The sequence below is a fragment of the Halichoerus grypus genome, chromosome 2 (genome assembly GCF_964656455.1).
Source record: "Halichoerus grypus chromosome 2, mHalGry1.hap1.1, whole genome shotgun sequence".
NCBI classification, from domain to species: domain Eukaryota; kingdom Metazoa; phylum Chordata; class Mammalia; order Carnivora; family Phocidae; genus Halichoerus; species Halichoerus grypus.
The window spans coordinates 5,587,779-5,608,926 of NC_135713.1; the positions used below are offsets into that span (position 1 = coordinate 5,587,779).

Below are 21,148 nucleotides of genomic sequence, written 5' to 3' on the forward strand. Positions count from 1 at the left end.
ACATATGGTGGATCAAATGTCTAATCCTTTCCTGTCATCGGCTTGCAGTTAAGTCACACATGTAAGAGCCACGTTCTTCAGAATTGGACTTTAGGTACACAGAATGGGATTTTTCATTTCACTAATTTGATTCTTTGATTTTTAAGCAAAATTTTCATCAATCTGTATCTGGCTTCCTTATTTATTATATTAAAATAAACACCCCTGAACCCAGTCCAAACTGGAATATGTCCAGTAACATATTTTAGTCTGTATGTCGCTCCTGTCCTCTTCCCTTGCCTGCCTTCAGAAGTAACCTTCATACTGCACTTTTTCTGTTGCTTTTCTTTTTGTTCATTTTATCATATACATACATGTGTATGTATAGAGATATACATATGTTACTGTATGTGTATATAGATATAGATATATATTACTGTATGTATATGGTGTGAGGTAATAATGGGGATCATTTGCATTTTTTTCCTTAAGGTGAATGAATATTAATCACTTTAACTATTTCTTTCCCCACATCTGTCATATGTCAAAATTGCGTATATGAGTGATTTGTTATGTGTTCTCTGTTCTGTTGCATTGGTTAAGTTTGTTTTGTTTTGTTTGTTTTTATACCTGAGTCCTGCATGTACACACACACACACACACACAAGCTCTATAATTACTGAAGCTTTATAATCAGTATTTAGATTAAGCAAGGCAAATAACATTCAACTCCTTTAAATGTTTCTTGGTTACTCTTGACCTTTTTTTCTTCTCTATAAACTTTAGTTATCTTATGTCAACCTCCATGTGAAAAACTCAACTAGGATTTTGTTGGTGTCATATTGAATCTATTGATTCATTGATTAGAATTGATATTTTATGATAAGCTAATTTTTCTATCCATGAGCAACAGAGCATCTCCCTATTCATCTGTGTGCTTTAGTGAAGTGTAAAGTTTATATATGTTATTCTATAACTTGCTATCTTATCCTTTTTATAACCAATAAGTGAAATACAGATTCAGGTTTCCTATGTAGGTAATCATATCACCTGAAATAATGAGAGTTTTATTTTCTCTTTCCTAGTAGAAAGGCCTTACGTTTCTATTTCTTATATTATTGCACTGGCTAGGAACTCTAATATTATATCGACAGAATTGGTGATTGTGGGTACCCTTGCCTTTTTCCTAATTTTAAAGAGAGTCCTTTCATAGTTTATTCAGGATAATAATGGTTTTGTAGATAACCTTTGAGATTTCCTTTTGTTACACTTTACACAAAAAGTTTAAATATGATTGGGTGCTGAATTTTACTAAATTGAAGTGATCATATATGCTCTTTAAGTTGTTTTTTAATCTTTCAATGTGATCAGTGATAATTATAGATTTTCTAATATTTAACAATTTTTATGTTCCCAAGGCAAACTGCATTTTCATGACATCTCTTATAATATGTTGGATGTGATGTGCTAGCATTTTGATTAAGGGTTTTGCAAATAACATTTTTTTGTTAAGTGAGTTTGGAATATTCCTTTGAACTATCTTTTTTTTTTTTTTTTTAAGTTTTGCTAGTCTTATAAAATAAATCAGGAAGCATGTCTTCTTTTTCAGTTTTCTTTAAGAGTTTAAGAGTTTAAGAGTTTTTGGTACATCGGAAAGAGTTGATAGAATTGGCCTGGAGAACACCTGGGCTTGTTGCTTTCTTTGTAAGGAGATTTAAAAACTTCCATTTCAGTATGGTTGATACTAAAAGGATTGTTCAGTATTTCTAACTTTATTTCTTGAGTCAGTTTCAATAAGATAGTTCTAGGAATTTTTGCTTTTCATCCAAATTGTCAAATTTAATGGTTTGCATTGATAATACTGTTCTCATTTACATATATTTTGTCTTTAGTTTTTATTTATAACATTATTGCTTTCTTTTTTACCTTTCTTAATCTCATCAGATGTCTGTTCTGTTTTAACCTTTCCAAGAACCATCCTTTGTCCTTGTCAGTCCTCCGAGTAAGGACAACGCAAGCAATGCTGTCTCCAGACAGGCAGGTCCAGGGCCCCTGACCCCGGGGCTGAGAACTGATTCTTCATTAGACCCAGACCCTTGCCCTGGAAATTGTCCACTTGTCTGCTGTTTTCTGTGACCTCTGAAGCTCCCCTTGTTGATCACGGTCTTGAACCCATCTGGGCTGATTGTTGGGGAACCTTCCCCACTTGGGGACTCAATAGTTGTCTCTGCCCATTGCCTGTCAAGAGACAGAGAAACCAGAATTCCCTTGAAATCTAGAACAGTCATAGCACAGGCTGGTATTTCTTTTGGAAACACACATCTCTCAAGATGTATTCAACTTCTTATCTGTTTAATTTCAGGCATCTCCCTCCAGGTGTCTGTCAGTGGTCATCGTCATTCTTTTCAAGACATACTTGCTAGATTTGCTGTATTCCTCTGCCTTCTCACCCCATCTCTCTCTCCCTCTCCCCCCTTCACTCTCTCTCAGCCGGCGCCTGCCTGGAGCCCATTTGAGTCCTCTGGTCCTCTTTTCCCTTCCAGTTGAAGGGATTTCCTGGCACCATACTCTTCGCTGGACTTCACTCTCCATCCGTCCACTTTTCAGCAGTGAGCATGGTTGTCCCCAATGGCGCAGTGAGCATGGTTGTCCCCAATGGCGGAGTTTTTAATCACCTCTCACCCTAGAACACAAGCTGAATCATTCCCCTCTTGCCTCTGACAGATCCATACAGTTCTGGACTGTATTCCTTCTACTTCATTCCTCTTTCTAACCAACCACTTGTTTTCTGATCTCATGTTTGTCCTATGCTATGTGAACACATGTGGCCAAAAGCCTAGAACCCATGCTGGTCACATTTTGTTCAATGACCTCTTCTAGAGTAGGGGGTCTATAAATGCTGGCCAGAAACCAGATCAGACTCACTGCCTATTTTTTTTTTCATAAAGTTTTATTCACTGTAGCCTGACCGTCATTTCCATGTGACCTGTGGCCGGTCTCAGGCTGCAGTTAAATGGTGTGACTGAGACCATGTGGCCGAAGTAAAGCCTCAAATAACGATGATCTAGCTCTTTATGAAGACAGTTCCCGAGCCCTGCTCTAGACTTAGAATTCTGTTAGGGCGTCTTTTGCCTTCCAAGATAAATGAGAAACCTATGTTGGGCCTTTGCTAACTTGGCTGCCATTTTTCAGTCTCTGATGACAGTGTCCTTGCCCCTCCAGCTGCCTAGCAGTGGTCAGTGCCATTCACGTTAGGTTTTGTCAGAGCGGCACCCTATTTCATGTACTAATTTTTTGTTATCAGTGAAGATGTTAGAGGTTTTGATGGGTTACCAAACCCCAAATTTGGCCCAACATGCCAGAGGTTTATTTCTTGTGCACACATCTTGGCCAGGAGGGAGGTTCTGCTCCAAGAGCTGGGGCCGCAGTTGTCTTTCTCGTGACAAGTGCTTTTGTAATCACTGCGCCACGGAAAGGGACGTGCGGTGTGGCCTCACATGGGCATTTACATGGCCCCGGCCAGGAGACAGACCTAGAGTTCTGCTCATGTTTCATTGGCCAAAGCCTGGTTACTTCTGACTTCCAAAGAGATCAGAAAGAGCTTCCCGAAAGGAATCCGGAAGGAAGAAATAGGGAATGTTTCTGAAGGTCTCTGACCATCCCACCTTTCTTCTACTTTCTGTGGGTTTCTTTTGTTTTTTTTTGTTTGTGTGTTTTGTTTTTGTAATTTCCGAAGGGGGATACAAAGTTCATTCGTTTTTAGCCTGCTTGTTTTAATGGAAAGCTTGGCACCCGAAGGGAACATTAGGGAATCAGCAGAGAAGTTGCTAACCAGTCGGCCACGCAGGGAGAGCTGAGGACCTGAGCAGCCTGCATCCTCCAGAGAGAGCCTCTCAGGGGAGTTCCTGAGAGCGCTTACTTTTGCTTGGCACCACGTCTGTGAGCACATAGCCAAATGCCTGGTGAGGGGCCAGGTCTGGGCTGCATGCAGAACCTTAGAGAGTCAGGGCAGGCTGGGGCCCACCAGGCTCTTCCTCGTATATCTCTGACCATATGTGACCAGCAGGCTACCCTTCCTGGGGGCTGCTTTGCTTCCACCTCCCAAATCTCAGGCAAGCACCTCCTGACACCAGTTCTCACCTGGGAACATTCAGGGAAGGGGATTCTGGGAAGTAGCTTTAATCACTTTGACTACAGAATAATCCAGCATAGTCTACTGCTTGTTTACTGGGTATCATGTATACTACTGTTAACTCTGTTTTACTTCTAGATAAAGAAGATAGCACAATCATGCTTCTACCTAATATAATGCAGCTCTTCTTCATACAACTGAAAATATGCCAACCATCTCCCTAAAAGAGGATATGAAGGGCCATTTTATCCACTTTAGTGATGTTCATTTCTCATCTGTCTAAGGAACAGTGTACTTTAAAAATCCTTTATCTTCCATACTTGAGTTTAAAAGCTATTCATACACTATTCATATATCTCATGTTATATCAGAGGGAAAAAAGAAAGATAATTACTTAATATGCACATACACACACAAAGAAATACATTCATACGAACCCAAGGAAGAGATGTAGCTCCTGCCATTCTCAGTTCTATAGCTGATCACAGGGACAGAGCTGGTATTCTAACGTCCCCCTACTGCCCGTTCCGTATTCCTTGTGCCCGGTGCAAGCATCTTATCTGGTCATATTTCCTTGGCAGGTGGGGTGACATAAACAGTTGCTTCACCTGGCACTTTGCAAATAGACCGTATTTGTTGTTTCCGTGAACTTTTATCCCGGGATATGGGAGCAAAAGAGACACCCTACAATCAGCGTTTTGTCATTCTCTCCCCTTCCCTGCCCGCATCGTGTGTGAACAACCCAATTTTTCTTGATAGTGTCCATCAGTCACCCCAACCGTACTAAAAGCTCTTTTCTACCCACTGGTTCGGTGACATTAGCTGCCCAGAGTAGCCAGAGAGCAATCTCTGTATCCAGTTTAATGGAAACATTATTGAGTCCCCTGGTGGAGGCTGTCCTCCTTTGGCATCTAAGCCCTCAAAACTGGAACAGCCTACATTTACAGGACTGGGAATGCGAGTTTACAGGAGTGGGTAGCCGCTCCTCTCTCCACCCCTTGATTCCCAGACCCGCGGGGGTCCTGGCGGTGGCGGCAGTCAGTGCCTTGCATTGCTGGCTGTTTCCACGCATCTTTTTTGTCCTAGGGGGTATCTCCCAGCTGACCCGGTGTTGCCCATAGGCTGGCACCTGTCACTGAGTCTTTAGAAGCTCATTCTCTCCTTCCGAGAAGGAAGCTGCTTTAGGGTGATGAGGAACAGGGTTAGATCAGTGAATTCCAAGAACATAAGCTCATCGTCATGCATCATTTGCTGTAAAATGAATGCTTCTGTCAGAAGCCATGCTCTGTGAAATACCTTGTGAGTGGAGAGCACATGGGGAAAGTCCATGTATGGTGGTTTGGGTGGAAGCGTTACGGACAGGAAAGCAAACCCATATCCAAAGGAGGTTCAATTCAAGTGAAAACAAATCTCTGCACCTTCTATCAGTTGTAATTGACCTGCCATGGATGGCTGGCTGGACCTCCAGAGGATGACGCATTTAAGGGGCTCAGAGTTACAGTGCTTCGATTGTCTTCTTTTAGGTGGCCCCAATATATTCTGCAGAACCAGACATCATTCAGACCTGGATTTTTATTGCCTCAGGCAGCAGGTCATAGGGAACTCTGCATGAGGACATAGGTGCAGATTGAGAGAGACAAGGTAGGCGGTGTGGCAGGCCCAGCGCCTATGAGTACCTGTGACATTTGCTCATGCAACTTACTTGTGCCTTCAGAGTCTACCTGAGCCCTCGCTCATGCAGCCCACCTCCATTTGCTGATGGGATGCTACTGTGCCCATCCAGCTTCATGCCTGGTGGGTCACAAAACAGTCCCATAAACATGAGCAGATTGGATTGCGTGGAGACTTGGTGATGGTGCATGGTTAGTGTTCAGTCCCTTTTGGGGTTGGTAATAAGCCAGCAACTGTTTCTCAAAATGAGAGTAATTATCTGCAGAATCATGAAGAATTCTTCCTCAAGCACTGGTTTAGGTAGAGAAATGGGCCCTTTCAGGGAATTTATGAAGCCAAACGTGGCTAGTCACCCCATAGGCAGCCAAGATGGACAGACTCAGTGGAGAGGTTTCTGGGAATCCGTTACTTCTGTGTAGCTACTACCTCTGTGCTTCCGCAGCCACGTGTCTGCTGGACCACTGTTCACCAGTGGTTAGAAGTTGGGCAGAGGAGCAGGGTATGAGGCGGGGGCAGTGAGGACGAGCTGAAGCCTTGCCTGGACCTCTGTGACTGCCCATAATCCTATCTGACTTTGAAGACTTGAGGTGAGGACTTGCTCCATTTCCACCTCCCAAATGTGACACAGATTCCTCTTCTGTTCAGTTTTTGTTTCAGTTTAGAGTTGTGCTTTTTGTGTTACCAATAGGTGATTAATTTTTAATTATGTTTTTCTTATAAACTTCTAACTTAAAACTGTGATCATAGAACATGGGTCTCTGTGATACCTCTTCTTTGACACTTTTTGCAAGTTGCCTAGTATATGATTTTTATAAATATTCCATGTGCACACGAGAAGATTAATGTTGTCTCTAAGGTTGGATGTGGAATTCTTTATTTACCAATAGGTCAGGCTTATTAATTATTATATTCAGATATTTGCATCTTTTAAATTTTGTTTTGTTTTTACTTTTGTTTGCTTGATCTATCAGTAGCTGGTTAGAGATGATGAAATCTGCTCTTGGTAGATTAATTTACTTCTCTACCTAGGTCTATATATATTTGCTTTATACATTTTGAGGCTATTTTATGAGTTCATAGATGTTTAAAATTATTATCATTGCCTTGGAATTGAGCATTTTATCATTTTATCTTTACCCTTAAAGTTTTTATTTTTTACTTAATGCATAGTTCACTTCTGTCTTTTTAAGCCTAGAAATTAGACTCTCATTGTTTCAGATAGACAGTGTGCGTTCGGTTGTGCCAATGTATTTACCATTATATTTGTTCACCTCCTTCTTCCATATCATATGGTCTTTTTAGGATTATATAATTTCTTAGAAGTTCTTTTAGAGCAGGTTTCTCCATGGTAAATCCCTGTTTAAAAAATAATTTTTTGTAAATGTTTGCATTTTTGCTCTTACTATAAAAAAACACACGTTTTCTTGGTGATATAAGGTTGACTGTTTTTTTTGCTCAATAATCTGTCTTCACTGTCTTGTACTGTTGAAATTTCTGCTCTCCTGCGAACTGTTTTCTTTGTGGGCGGTCCTTCCTTTCTCTTTGTCCACTCTTAGGATTTTTTTCTTTATCTCTAATATTTTGCATTTTTACCATCTTGTATATATGTTTGTATTTCTTTTTGCCTAACTGGCTGGAGTTGTAGATTCATGGTTTTTCATGAGTATTGGACATCCTCAACTGATCTCTCTTTAGATATTTTATGTCCTCAAGTCTCTTCATTTTGTAACTTGGGAACTCCAATCAGACATGTTAATACATTCTTATTCAGTTTATTCTATTCTCTGTGTCTTAGGCTTTTTAATAATTTTTATTTCTTACATATTATAAAGGAATATTTATATTCTTTTGTTGCATTGTACATAAACTCTTTGGTTTATCTTCTAGTTCACTGATTTTCTTTTTAACTATTGTTTTTTTCTGTTTTTTGTTTCCATATTTATTTTTTCTGTTTCAGTGGTTGAGCTTTTATTTATTTACATGATTATATTGATGAGTTTTACAGGTTCCATTCTCTGTGTGTTTGTACCTGATTAATTTCTGTTGTATGATCAGCCTTGAAAGTGCATCCTTTATTTCTTTAAATGTGTCAAATACAGCTATTCTGTATTCTCTGGCTGTCACTTTCAATGTCTGCAGTCCTTGAGAGTCTAAACCATTTATTTTCGTGGACCCTCGTTCTTAGTGACTGCTCATTTTTGGCAATTTTTGTTTTAAGATGATGACTGATTTTAATTGCTTGGAATACTGTGGTTCTAAGTGGGAAAGCTTTTATCTAAGAATAGTTAGCTCCTCTTTCCAAGATAGCTGGAATGTGCCCCAGTTGAGGTTTCTTCTGGCTCCCTTTGTCCCCACTTGCTGTCCTGTGGATCTACATACTGCCGAGGTTCTCAGCCTTGGTATCTCCAGGGCACCTACTGTCTACAGAGCAATGCTGGTCCTTCCTCCTCCCAGCTGCCCCTGGCTTTTGTGGTCTAGACTTCCTGTCTACTTACCCACCCCTGCTGAGGGTTCAGCACTCATATTTTCTGTGTTTTTTTGTTTTTTGTTTTTTTATGGGGATGGGTAGGGAAGTGAGTTGGAGATCTTTTCTACCGCTTCTAGAGACTAGCAATCCTTCAGGAATATTATTTGGAGTCTAGTTGTAGAAAGGAGAGTTCTTTAAAGTTTGATGCCCCATGGGAACAATTTCTTATGTAAAACACGCTTATTTCATGTCTTTATCCATATTCTTAAAATGTGAGTGAGAATGCTGGCCTGTATAATAGGAGCCGAGAATAAGTAAATATGGTCAAGACCTTAGGCCATATTTTTGTGTGTACCTAACAAGTAACTTACTGAGTTGCAAGTAGTGGAAGATACATCTTTCTAAGCAGGTGCAAACTGGTTCTTCTTACACATACCTATAATTTTTGTGTTTATTTTAAAAATATGTGTATGTTATTGATTATTTATTCATTATGACAAATTGCCCAAGGTCTGGGTATAGGGGAAAGCTTTCAGAAGTTTTCAGGATTACTTTTGCATTTTACATTTAGATCTGTGCTGGGATCCATTTGGGGTTAATTTTTATGAAAGGTATAAAGTATGTGTCTAGAATTTTTTTGTATATGGATGTCTATTTAGTTGTTCTAAGATGTTTTGCTGAAAAGACTATTGTTTCTCCATTGAATTGTCTTTGTTCCTTTTGTCAGATATCATTTGACTACATTTATGTGGGTCTGTTTCATTCTCTTGATCTATTTGTCTGTTCTTCTGCCGGTACCATCCCTGTCTTAATTACTGTAGTTTTATCGCAAAGCTGGAAGTCAAGTAGGGTCAGTCCTCCAAATTTTTTCTTGTCCTTCAACATTGTGTTTGCTATTCTGGGTGCTTTGTCTCCCCATGTAAACTTTAGAATCGATGTGTTGATATCTACAAAATAACTGGCTGGGATTTTAACTGGGATTGCACTGACTCTATAGATTAATTTGGGAAGAATTTACATCTTGACATTATTGTCTTCCTATCCACGAGCATGGAATATCTCTCCATTTATTGAGATCTTTGATTTATTTCACCACAGTTTTATAGGATTATTTAATCAGAATTTTTGTTTATTCCTTTCATACCTCATGATAAAATGGAGTATGACTCTCTATGTGGAAAAGAATGAAAAATACATTTTCTATTATATCACACACATACATATATATGAATGAATGAAAATATGTATCTGTAGTCAAATGTATATTATAGCTAAAATCTGGTTTACTTTTGCCCAGTGACAAACTTTCAAAATAATTTGTGGTGATAAATTATTATTTAGAGTGCAAAATGGGCATCATTCCAATAATGAACAGTCAGACCAGCCTTGGTGAGAAAGTATTGAGATTTGAGGAGAAAAGGCCATGATGGCCCTCGTGATGATAGTCTCGTTGTTTCTTGTGCACCTGTATGTACTCAGTGCCCACCAGCCTTGCAGTACCCGTGTTGCTTTTTACATGAAGAAACAGGCTTAGGGAAACGCAGTGCTCACCGCGAGTCACGCAGAAGTGGGGATGGGACCCTACCTTCAGTCTGTTGGACTTCAAAGTATTTTTTTTTTTTATAGAAAAGCAGTGTTTTGCATGAGACTGTCCTTTACCATGTAAATTAAAAATAGTACTGTTTAACAAAAAAATGAAAAATACAAGTGGAAAAGAATGAAAATATAGATAATCTGTTGCTCTGTGGAAAAGCCTCTAAGAAACAGAAGAGCTGTCACATAATACGTGAAAGCGATGGGTATTTAATAGGCTTAGCAATTAGAAGCCATCCAAAATTACTAGAAAATGCATTGAAAACGAAAGGATAAGATGTTTGAAGGGAATGAGCAAGAGGGACCCATTATCATTAAATAGATGATACCATGCTCAAGATCTCCCTTTGAAAAGGCATTTTCATGTGTTTCATTTAGTTTGCATTGTAAGGTACTTTTAAAAACATTTTTAAAGGCATTTTTTTAGTAAATTTTAGGAGCAATGAGGGCATTTTTGTATGTTTCACTTAGTTTGTGTTGTATGGAGTTTTTTGTTGTTGTTGTTTTTGTTTTTTTACCTATTTAAGGCGTGTCTTAAAGGTGTTTGACTACTAATAAAGACATTTTCAAACATTTCACCTAGTTTGTGTTGTATGGTGAATTTTTGTTTCCAGGAAGGGAAGTGGGGGTTGGGATGCATAAGCATATTTCATTGAGATTGACAGTGTTTTTAATGTTTTAGTTCACTTTATTTTAAGCTATGTTGTTTGTTTTATGCTCTGAATTTTGAAAACTGGAGTAGCTCTGAAGAAAACAGCCAAGGGGTGTGCCTTTGTGGCTTTTTTCATCATCCTGTCCGCTGGGAATGGACCAGGGGAGGGAAGAGAGCCCGTGGCCCAGGGACTGAGGGCATTCCTGCATTTCATTTACTTCCCCTGGGGGAGAGAGACACGTGATGCCAGCAGTAGGACTGGGAAAGAATGTGGACCCTAAGCTTATACATTCTTTAATGAATGCTCCACTGTTTTTTTCCTTGACACCCTATAAAAGATCCTATTTTGTGGAGAAGTCCCTATTAAAACTTGTTTGGAGTTTGAGTTCAGAAGGCAAATGCAGAATCAATTGCTGGCTGTCCTCTTTTGGGAAGAGCTGAATTCTTCCCTGGGCTCAGGTTGGGCGGTGGTTAGGGCCAGCAGCCTCATGAGCAGCAGCTGAGAGGACAGCAGGAGGCATTGGCCAGGGACCCCGGCTCGCCTCCCAGGCTGGGGGATGCTGGATGAAGCTGAAGTTCTCCGCTGTGCTGGATCCAGCCCATCCTGCAGTGCATCTGCCCCCAGGATACAACACCAGCCCCCTGGGATCATGGTGTGTCATGTCAAGACAAGACTGTCAAGACAGTCTCATGCAAACTTAGGAGCCTTGGAAGTCCCCTTCCTCCCTCGAAATGGATTCAGAATTATAGTTTACAATGTGTTAGCATCAACATGTATGTAACCTTTGACCCTAAGAGCTTTTTTGTTTGTTTTGATTCTAAAAGAAATTAAAACACATTTGTGGACCCTTCAAAGTATTCTGCGACCCAGATGCTGTGTTTGCTGTGCTGAATGGGGAAGTCACCCTCAGCCCAGAAAAGGCACTTCTCAGTGATGGGGACCCTGAAATTCAAAAGAAAATGAGATAGAGACTCCAGTACTTAAGACCTGAAATGGTATCAAGTCTGACTATATGTACTGTACCCGGCATGAGCAGACCTTGGGTCTTTGTCTTGTTTCCAGTTAGATCCCTTCTGAGAGAAGTGCCAGGAGAGGCCAGGTAGTGCCGCTTTCCCCCGCTTCCTGATCCTTTCCGTGCCTTCACGTACTAATTTTCACCTTACCGTCATGCATATTTTCCCCCCATTTTCAGTCTTTCCCGGAGAAACGAGAGCCAGTGAAGTCAACGATTGTTTCTCCCCGACCGGGTTAATGACGTAAGTGAACGGTCACACGAGGAACACAACCGTCCTGGTTTCTTAGGGGCCACATTTCTGTCCACAGTTCAGTTAAGTTCATTTGGGGAGGTTTACAATTAAGTTTTCACGGCAACATGTGGGCAGCGAGTGGCCGGGATCTCAAGTTGGATGTTCCCAGAGGACATGCGGTCACGTCCAGGAGCACGTTTGTTCGTGGGGTCGGAGTGCGGGGAGCGCTCGGCCCTGCTATACCTCTGAGACCCTTTGCCATCATCAGAGTGTGTCTGAGTACAACTCAGGCACTTAATCATGGGCAAAAACAGCCGTGGGGGGAGAATAAGAGCATCACATTTGATCCTCTTGTCTTCTGCCAGTTCTGGAAACATACAATATTTTGCCCCTTGGTCTCGCTTGCCGTCCGCTGCGTGAGCAGAGGCCAGAGCACCGCGGTGGTGGCAGCCTGCGGTGACCCCAGCCGGACCCCTGGCCCCCTCCCTCCCCAGCTCCACCGTCTGCAGCGACTCATTTTCATTCTTGGGGCCTCATTCTCCTCACCTGTGGAAGAGCGCAGACACGATGCCCCACACAGGGGTGTTGTAAATGTTAAAGAGGTTAATATACGTATGAGTGCTTAGCACGGGAATATGTATCTTGTTATGTGTTGTGGTTGTTCTTGTGGTGGTCTTTTCCCCAGGTATCAGGTAACACGTGTAATGGTGGGGGAGAAAGGGAAACTAAGTCAGTTGAGAATTGAGGGAGGGCTTAGGGCCCTCTCTTTGCCCCAACGTTAATCTGGAGTCTGTGTGTGATTTGGCGGATCTGCTCTGCTTCCCCGTGTCCCCGTGGTTAGTGGTTTGGTATTAGGGTGTGGCCATCTCCATTGTGAAGCTGGAGCTGCTAACGGGATGGAGTGAACCCCATGCCGACGAGAGAAGATGAAGGGCTCGCCAGCCTCTGGGATTTGGAAGAACCGTCCCACAAGTCCCGGATTTTACTGTCTTTGCTATTCTAAAGCCTCCATGAAAGTTCTTAGGGTTCTGGCCATGTGGGTTCTTTGATCAAGGTGCGTTAGTGGCTACCTGTGTTTGGATGAGGGATGAAGATTTTGGTGGGTTCCAGCCCACAGGGAGTGCTGTTCATGGCGACTTTCTAGCAGCGCTTTGCCAGAGCTAAAGCCTGAAATCCATGCTGCCGTATTCAAAGGAAGCATGACGTCTATCACGTTGAGTGGACATTGTGTAGAATAGAAATAGTGTTCCTTTTGTGCGTGTGTGGCTAGAAAGGGATAGATGGAGAAGGAACATTAGTGTGCAAAAGTGGACCTCAAAAAATGCATCAGGGAGGCTAATACTAGATGCTCCTTTTCTTTTTGCCGCTGGAGCTCCAGAGAAGTGGGGAAGTAAACCAGCAAAATGGCACGTTCTTGCAAGTGTTTCCTGCTCTCTTGCTTCTGTAGTTAGTATTTTCTGACCCTTTTCTCTTAATATGTGATCCCGTTAAAACATTAATTGCCATGCATTAAAATAAAAGCTCATCCCTTGGGAGACTCAGACCATTTTTAGATTTTTAAATAAAACATTTCAAATCCATTTGGAAGACTTAATTTTCTAAGGCAAGGGCATTTCTGATCCTCTGATTCAGGCAGTGAAGTTGCTTGTCTTATTTTTATCCTTATAGTAAATATTCTTACATTCACTTTTGAATAAAATCCATTTCTCCATTTATCAGGGAAAATCTAAATTTGATGGTGTAGCTGTTTTGCATAATTTAAATATACAATACTGGGTTATTTCTATAGAGAAACATAGTGATTTAATGGGAAATTTAAATTTTCAGACGTTCAAACTCTTCTCCTTCTGGAATAATTTTTTACAACTCGATCTACTTGACATTGATTAATGTTGATGGCATTTGAGGACATGAACCGTGGGTATCACCGTGTTGCTAAATTGTGCCTTTGCCATATTTTCCTTCCTCTTAGGAAGTTGAAGACCACGTGGCATTTTTAATAACAGTCCCGACAGCCCTGGCGATTTTCTTTGCGATATTCGTCCTCGTCTGCATCGAGTCCGTGTTTAAGAAGCTGCTCCGCCTTTTCTCCTTGGTGATATGGATATGTCTCGTGGCCATGGGGTACCTGTTCATGTGCTTTGGAGGCACCGTCTCCCCCTGGGACCAGGTAAGGTGTTCAAACGTCTTTTGTGTTTTCTTTATGCGCTTGATTGATGACATACTTGGTTCCGCAAACCTGGCCCTAAACTGGAAACAGGAGACCTGTGGCTGAGAAGGTCTTTTGAACTAGCTGTGTTAGCGGTGCCCCGTGGGTGAAGTCACTCGACCGACGCCCATTTGGACTTCTCAGACCTGCCAGCTGCCAGGGCGTGGGCCTAGTCTCACCTTGTCGCTTGGTTGAGATGGCTGGGTCTGGATATACTCCTCATATTGCATTTGGCTGCATGCTCTCCTGGTCCCTGAGTTCTCTATTATGCCAGGATCCCTCCGGGATCGGAGCCTTACCTGTAACTCTCAAACACTGGTTGTTGCCTTGGACTCTTTGTCAATTACTAGATCTTCCTCCTTACACACAGACTTCTGTGACGCTGATTTTATATCAACCTGATTCTGTCATATCAATAGGATGGTTTCATGCACCTGTTGGGAACCCATGGTTCTCCATGTTGACCCTGGGAGGCTCTTGGCTTAGGAAATCACTACACCTGGAGGATGTTAGCTCTTTAGGACTCCCCTCTGTGTGCTGCCATGTGGGTGCATGCTCTGGACTGCCCGAGTAAGCCCTGGGTTGCCTAGGGTGCAGGGCTGGGCTACAGGTATGATATACAAGTTGCCTAGCTTCAAGCTCTTAATCAAAGCCACGGGGTTCTGTAGCCATCCAGGAAGAGAGTGCATTGGGCACTGCGCGGGCTGTCACAGAGTTGGTGGGGACTCCAGAGTGAGGGGTGGGTAGGAGAGGACCAGGAGCCAGAAGTGGAGAGAGGAGAAGACATTAGGAGACCAAGACCAGTGAGGGAGAATTGCTGGAGAGGCCAGAGGAGAAGAGAGATTCAAGATGGCCGTGCACAGAAGGGCTCAAGTGCCAGGTCAAGGAGGAGAGCATTGCTGGTATGCCATAGTTGGAGAGAGCCCTGAGTGAGCCCAAAGGGGAGGTTTCCAGCGGGTTCTGTTAAGAAGTGGTCTCGTGGCCTCAGCCAAGCCATCATCCCGTTTTGGCCTCAGTTTCTCTTGCAAAGGGAGAGCCTGGACTAGGTGAACTCCTCTTGGTCTCTCTGGCTCTGAAGGACACTGTTATCATGGACAGAAGAGGCGGTGGTGGCCCTGTCCTTTCCTGCAGCTCCGTGAAGAGGCTCCCCTGGTCAGGGAGGCTCCCCGGCCAGTGTCCCCATCACGGTCCCCTTCAGGCCTCTGGCAGGGCTGGGTATGCACCCCAGGATCCCAGCTCCTTCCTGGCCCCAGCTCCCCTCTGTCCACACGCCACGCTCTGGCCTCACCCCGCCGCGTTCCAGGGCACACGCTGTCCCTCCCGCCTTCAGCCGGCGCACATGGGACAGAAACGGGGCGCCAGCCGACAGCGGCCCCCCCAGGGGCCTGTGCGTGCACCAGCGCCACCTTGGTTAACGATATGGCTTTTCAAGAGGCCTTACTGTCTGGAAGGGCAAGGATCCTTTCTTTGTTCTTCTGTTTTCCTTTTGTTCCGAATTCTCTGAGCTTGCTTTCCCGTATCAACTACAGAATCAGTTCGTCGTGTTCAGTGAAAACTCCAGTTGAGATCTGGATTTAAATTATATGGAATTTCTTAGTTTTTGCTTTGAATGATGTGAAGCGTCTAGGAAATAATAAGAGGATACTATAAAAAACATCCAGAGATTTGCTATCATATTGTATTGAGCCTTTCCATGGAATGATGTGGTATGTCCGTCCAATAATTACGGTTTTCTTTTATGTCTGAAGACTTTTTTTTTTTTTTCCCTTCATAAAATCGGTAGTCATTTTACTTAGACTTGTTCTTAGGTACCTAACATTTTTTTTTGTTTTATGAAAAGGATTTTTTTTCTAATTACCTTTTCTATTTGGTTAACATTGATGCATAAGAATACTGTTGTTTTTTATATTAATCTGTATTCAGCAATCTTGGTGAATTCTTATTAGCTCTGTTAGTCTATCTGAGGGTCTCAGCTTATCTATATAGACAGTATTATCATCTTAAGATAATTTAAGAGAATTTTTTTCTCCCTTTCCAGTCCTTAATTAACTCTATTTGCATGTATTGTATTTTCTAATTGTATCAGCCAGGACTTGTCATGCAGAATCATGGGATGCAAGTGGCCTCAGACCCGTTTCCAACATAACTACAGCATCTGTAACTTCACCCGTAATGTTTGCTTTGTTTTTATTATTACAATTTCAGTAGAACCAATTTATGAGGATAAGGACCCCCGACCTGTCTGGAACGTTCTTCTCCCATGGGTTGTGTGGCTCCCGTGTACCTTTGTAGACCTTGTCAGGGCAGCCTTCCCCGACCTCCAGGTGCCCCCCATCTGACGACACCCCTCACCCTGCTGCAGGTTTTCCGTAGCACCTACGATGACTGACTGTGCCCCCCTTTGAGGACGGAAGCTCCCGGGGCGGGGGGGGGTCGTGCCTGTCTTGGCTCTTCGTGTCTTCGAGCCCTCTGCCAAGAGCAGGCTCGCTCCGTGTTGTCGTTAATGCGAGGCTATAGTTCTTCATCTCCAGATTGGTTGCTGGATTTTCTTTCTTTCTTTCTTTCTTTCTCTTTTTTTTTTTTTTTGTATCCACTTGTTCTGTTTTTACCTTTTGGTTTTTTGACATTCCTTTTGGTTTTACTGCTGCTCCCCACCTGCTTTTTAAAAATCTCCTGGAGTGTCTTAAACGTACTTGTTTCAGAGTCCTCTTACTTCCCGTTTCCTCAGGATCGATCTCTCCCAGGTGTCGAGTTTGTTGGTCAAATGTCTCAGGGTTGGTTATTTTTGTGTGCTTTGACGGCCTTGTTTCCAAGCTCCTCTTGAGTCGGGACATTCTCAGCTCCTGCTCCCCACGTAACCCCCGGGTTCCGGCTGCCTTTCCCGCGCCGCCACGGCCTGGGCAGACCTAGTGTGCAGAGCCTCGGCCCTGTTGGCGTGGCCGGCGGGGTAGCTGGCCCAGCTCGCGGCCTGGGCACGTTTCTTGGAGCACAGCTGTGTCCGCTCCATGCTTGGGAAAGGCCCCCGCCAGGCCCGGGGGTCGCAGCTCTTTTGGCCACTGTGCCTAAGCTGGGGGCCTGGCCAGGTGTCTCCCTCTCCTCACACGCCTTGCCAGAAGAGGGACACTTGGGCCCGTTCCTCCTCTGGGGTTTGAAATCCTGCCCCAAACGTTCAGTGCAGTGATTTAAAATGAAATTATTCTGTCCTGTTAACCGAAGCCTCACATCTTTCAACACCAGCACCACCAATGTCGCCCCCCAGGGAGCACTAGACTTGAAGAAGTGTGGCGGGAGGTTCACGGTGCTTGAGGAGGTGTGCTCCAGGAAGGAGTCCCACCGGCAGGTGGTCGGTCCACCGTCCCGCCGTAAGGAGACGCGGCAGTGAGCCTGCGTAGACGGCAGGCACAGTCCACATGGGACCCCTCCCCACTGACACCCACCACCCCGAGGTTTGATGACTTGTCGGGAGGACCCCCAGAACCCACTGCAGCCTGTCATGGTTGTGGTTTACTGCAAGGAACGAGGACAGACCAACATCAGCCAAGGGAAGCGTCCAGGAAAACTCCCGACTCTGGAGCTTCCGTGTTGTCTCCCCGCAGAGTCGCGGACGGCAGTGCTCTCGGCTGCTACGTGCGGCTCCAGGCGCCGAGTATCAGCTACCGGGGCGGCCGGGCCGAGCCTCTGTGTCCACGGATTTTGCTGGGGCTCAGTCACCTGCGGCCGGCAGGGCTGACCATTAGCCTGCAGCCCTGGAGCTCGGCCCGAGAGCTGTGGTCTCCAGCACTTCTAGAGACACCACGGATCCTGCGCGGCCCCGAGGAGGCCCCTTCCTGAGCCATCCAGCCCAATCCGGCCCCTCTCCACGTCCCCTTTACTCTCTCTGCTGGCCAAAGCCCACGGGCCACAGAGACCTTCCGGGGCTGTAGAGATGGCTAGAGCCCAGGGCAGAGGGCAGGCCTCTCTCTGGGCGAGGCTGATGCTTCTCCCTACGGCTGATCTGAGTACAGAGCCTCGCTATCAGCATCTCCAGTGCCCAGCACAGAGTATCAGCGACCGCATGCGCGTCGTGAGGACGGGGCCTGGCCCTGCTCTGCGTGCCCTTCCTGCATGACCTCACTTACCCCACGTTGCTCCCTGAGGTGGACACTGTCACACCCCTGCTTTACAAGAAACAGACACAGCATGAGAAGGACCTTGCTCACGGCCAAGTGGCTGGTGATGGAGCAGCACATTGCAGCGCGGGGGACCCGACGCTAGAGGCCTCCCTTCCGCGGCACGGTGCTTCTCTGCTGGGAGCCATTTCACCCGCAGGGGACGGTAGCCCACGTCCAGAAACAGCCCTGATTGTCCCACCGGCTGCAGGCATCCTCCTGTCATCCAGGGGGGAGAAGCCGGCGATGTTGCTCGACGTCCTGCAGTGGGCAGGGCAGCCCCACGCGTCGGGGGCGCCAGGCCTGAGGAGCCCTCGCGTGGCCCAGTGCTGTGCCGCAGGGCACCTTTCAGTGAACCCGAGGAAGGCGAGTTGTGCCGCGGGTTGTCCGTCCTGATCAGCGTGTGGCCTGAGGAAGGCCGGGCGCGCAGAAGGGTGGCAGGCACCCAGGGAGGGTCGGCAGCGTGGTGTGGACGGCGTCGTGGGGGGTCGAGCAGAAGGGAGAAGAGGAGGCCTGGGGCGGTGTGCCCTCCTGCCCGCCGTCTTTGACGTTGACTTCCACTAGATCAGGCCCCTCTCCATGTCCCCTTCCACCCTGCGCCGCTGGCCTCCCGCCCGCGGACGGTTGCTCCATGCAGCTGCCTCCTGGGTGGGGAGGACCTCAGAACGGTATGTTCTTGATGGTCCCAGCAACCCCCAGTGAAGTTGGCGGTACGTCGCAGGGTCTGTGGCCCCCCTGCTTTGCGGGGGCACCTGTGTCTGAGACAGACGACCTGTGGGCGCGCCTCCGACTTGGCTGGTTTGCCAGCACGCCCTTCGCCGGGCTCTTTCCCGTTGATTAAATGGTAGGCAAAGAGCACAGTGCTGCTGTTTTCCATCTTATTTTCCTAAGTGGTTCAAAAATACTTAAGCAGTGTTGACCTGAATATTTGTAGAGGCTTATAGAAGGTATTTGTTTTCTCTGTTCTGTTAGGGGAAGTAAGTGGGATCGTTTTTTTTTTTTTTATTATGTTAATCACCATGCATTACATCATTAGTTTTTGGTGTGATCCATGATTCATTGTTTGCATATAACACCCAGTGCTCCATGCAGAACGTGCCCTCTTTAATACCCATCACCAGGCTAACCCATCCTCCCACCCCCTCCCCTCTAGAACCCTCAGTTTGTTTTTCAGAGTCCATAGTCTCTCATGGTTTGTCTCCCCCTCCGATTCCCCCCCTTCATTCTTCCCCTCCTGCTATCTTCTTCTTCTTCTTCTTTTTTTTTTAACATATAATGTATTATTTGTTTCAGAGGTACAGGTCTGTGATTCAACAGTCTTACACAATTCACAGCGCTCACCATAGCACATACCCTCCCCAATGTCTATCACCCAGCCACCCCATCCCTCCCAACACCTACCACTCCAGCAACCCTTAGTTTGTTTTCTGAGATTAAGAATTCCTCATATCAGTGAGGTCATATGATACATGTCTTTCTCTGATTGACTTATTTCGCTCAGCATAACACCCTCCAGTTCTATCCACGTCGTTGCAAATGGCAAGATCTCATTCCTTTCTGAAGGCTGAATTATATTCCATTGTATATATGGACCACATCTTCTTTATCCATTCATCTGTCGGTGGACATCTTGGCTCTTTCCACAGTTTGGCTATTGTGGACATTGCTGCTATAAACATTGGGGTGCATGTACCCCTTCGGATCCCTACATTTGTATCTTTGGGATAGATACCCAGTAGTGTAATTGCGGGGTCGTAGGGTAGCTCTATTTTCAACTTTTTGAAGAACCTTCATACTGTTTTCCAGAGTGGTTGCACCAGCTTGCATTCCCACCGATAGTGTAGGAGGGTTCCCCTTTCTCTGCATCCCCACCAACATCTGTCATAGCTGACTACCTGAAGTGGGATCATTTTTATTTTATTTTTTTTTTAAGAAACCAGTGGCCACGAGTACAAGGTGTATCATTCCCTGTTCGGCACATGCCCATGCAGTTTTCACAGCATAGCAGTGGCCCCTGTCCCAGAACCTCTGGGACAGGGGCCACTGCTGTCCTGAGAGCAGTGAGAGGTCAGTCCCAGAGGAAGAGGCTTAGCGAGGTTCACAGAGAGTGTCTCCCAGCGCTGGGGCCAGAAGTCTGACATGGAAGTATGGGCAAAGCCATTCTTCTCCCTCTGCAGGTTCTAGGGGAGGAGCCTTCCTGCCTCTTTCAGCCATGTGTGATTTCTGGTAGTCCTTGGCGTTCCTGGGCTTATAGACACACCGTTCCAGTCACACTCCATTCTTGTCTGTCGGTCCCTTCTTGTCAGGACGCCCATCGTACTGGACTTAGGTCTTCTCGTGATGACCTCATCCTCAATTGATGAGAACTGCAGAGACCCTGTTTCCAAATACGATCATATTCACAGGTACGGGGTGGAGGGTAAGACTCGAACATACCCTTCTTGAGGGACACGGTTCCACTCATGACAGCTCTGATTTCACGGGAAGACACCCCGTTCCCTGTGTGGATTGCCAGAAGCCACATCCGTCTTGCGTGGCCTGGTGCTCGGGTGTCTGCTGTCTGAGGTTCCCGTAGCTGCTCTTGATGTCGACTGATATTTAAACTGCAAGTCCACCTTGGAATTAAATGTATGCCCTGGAGGTTTTGATGCTCTTTGAAACCAGCGTCTATCAGGAATTGGATGCATTCCGGTGTGTGAATATCCTGTTGGAATAAATTCATACGAACACGAAGAGAAGATAACCTGACGATTGCACGCGTGGCCACGTAGACAAAGAGCATCATGAGCGCACGTTCGTACGTCAGGGCAGCTGGGTATGCCTCTGCCTGTTTGAGTAACGGAAGTGCTTCTTTTGGGCTCCTGCGTTAGTGACATCGAGGAAGTTTTGCCGGATGCGTTTTCGTAATGCTTTGATTTACTTGGGAAGCCCGAGCTTTTAGATGATGTTTTAGTTAATGGATTTCTGGCAAGAGTGAATGCATTTCATCAGCTCCGCTGATAGCCCTGACTTAGGACCCTCCCTCTGGGATGGGAATACCGTTGAGAAG

At 45.1% G+C, this 21,148-nt stretch overlaps 1 protein-coding gene across 2 annotated transcripts in view; it reads left to right on the forward strand.

Moving 5' to 3' along the window:
- Positions 1 to 21,148, forward strand: part of ADCY2 (adenylate cyclase 2) — a 397,031-nt gene that overhangs the window by 8,097 nt on the left and 367,786 nt on the right. For both annotated transcript variants that reach the window (XM_078066548.1, XM_036104287.2), the window contains exon 2: positions 13,715 to 13,912. In XM_078066548.1, coding sequence (XP_077922674.1) covers positions 13,715 to 13,912 — 198 coding nt within the window. The remainder of the gene's footprint in view (positions 1 to 13,714; positions 13,913 to 21,148) is intronic.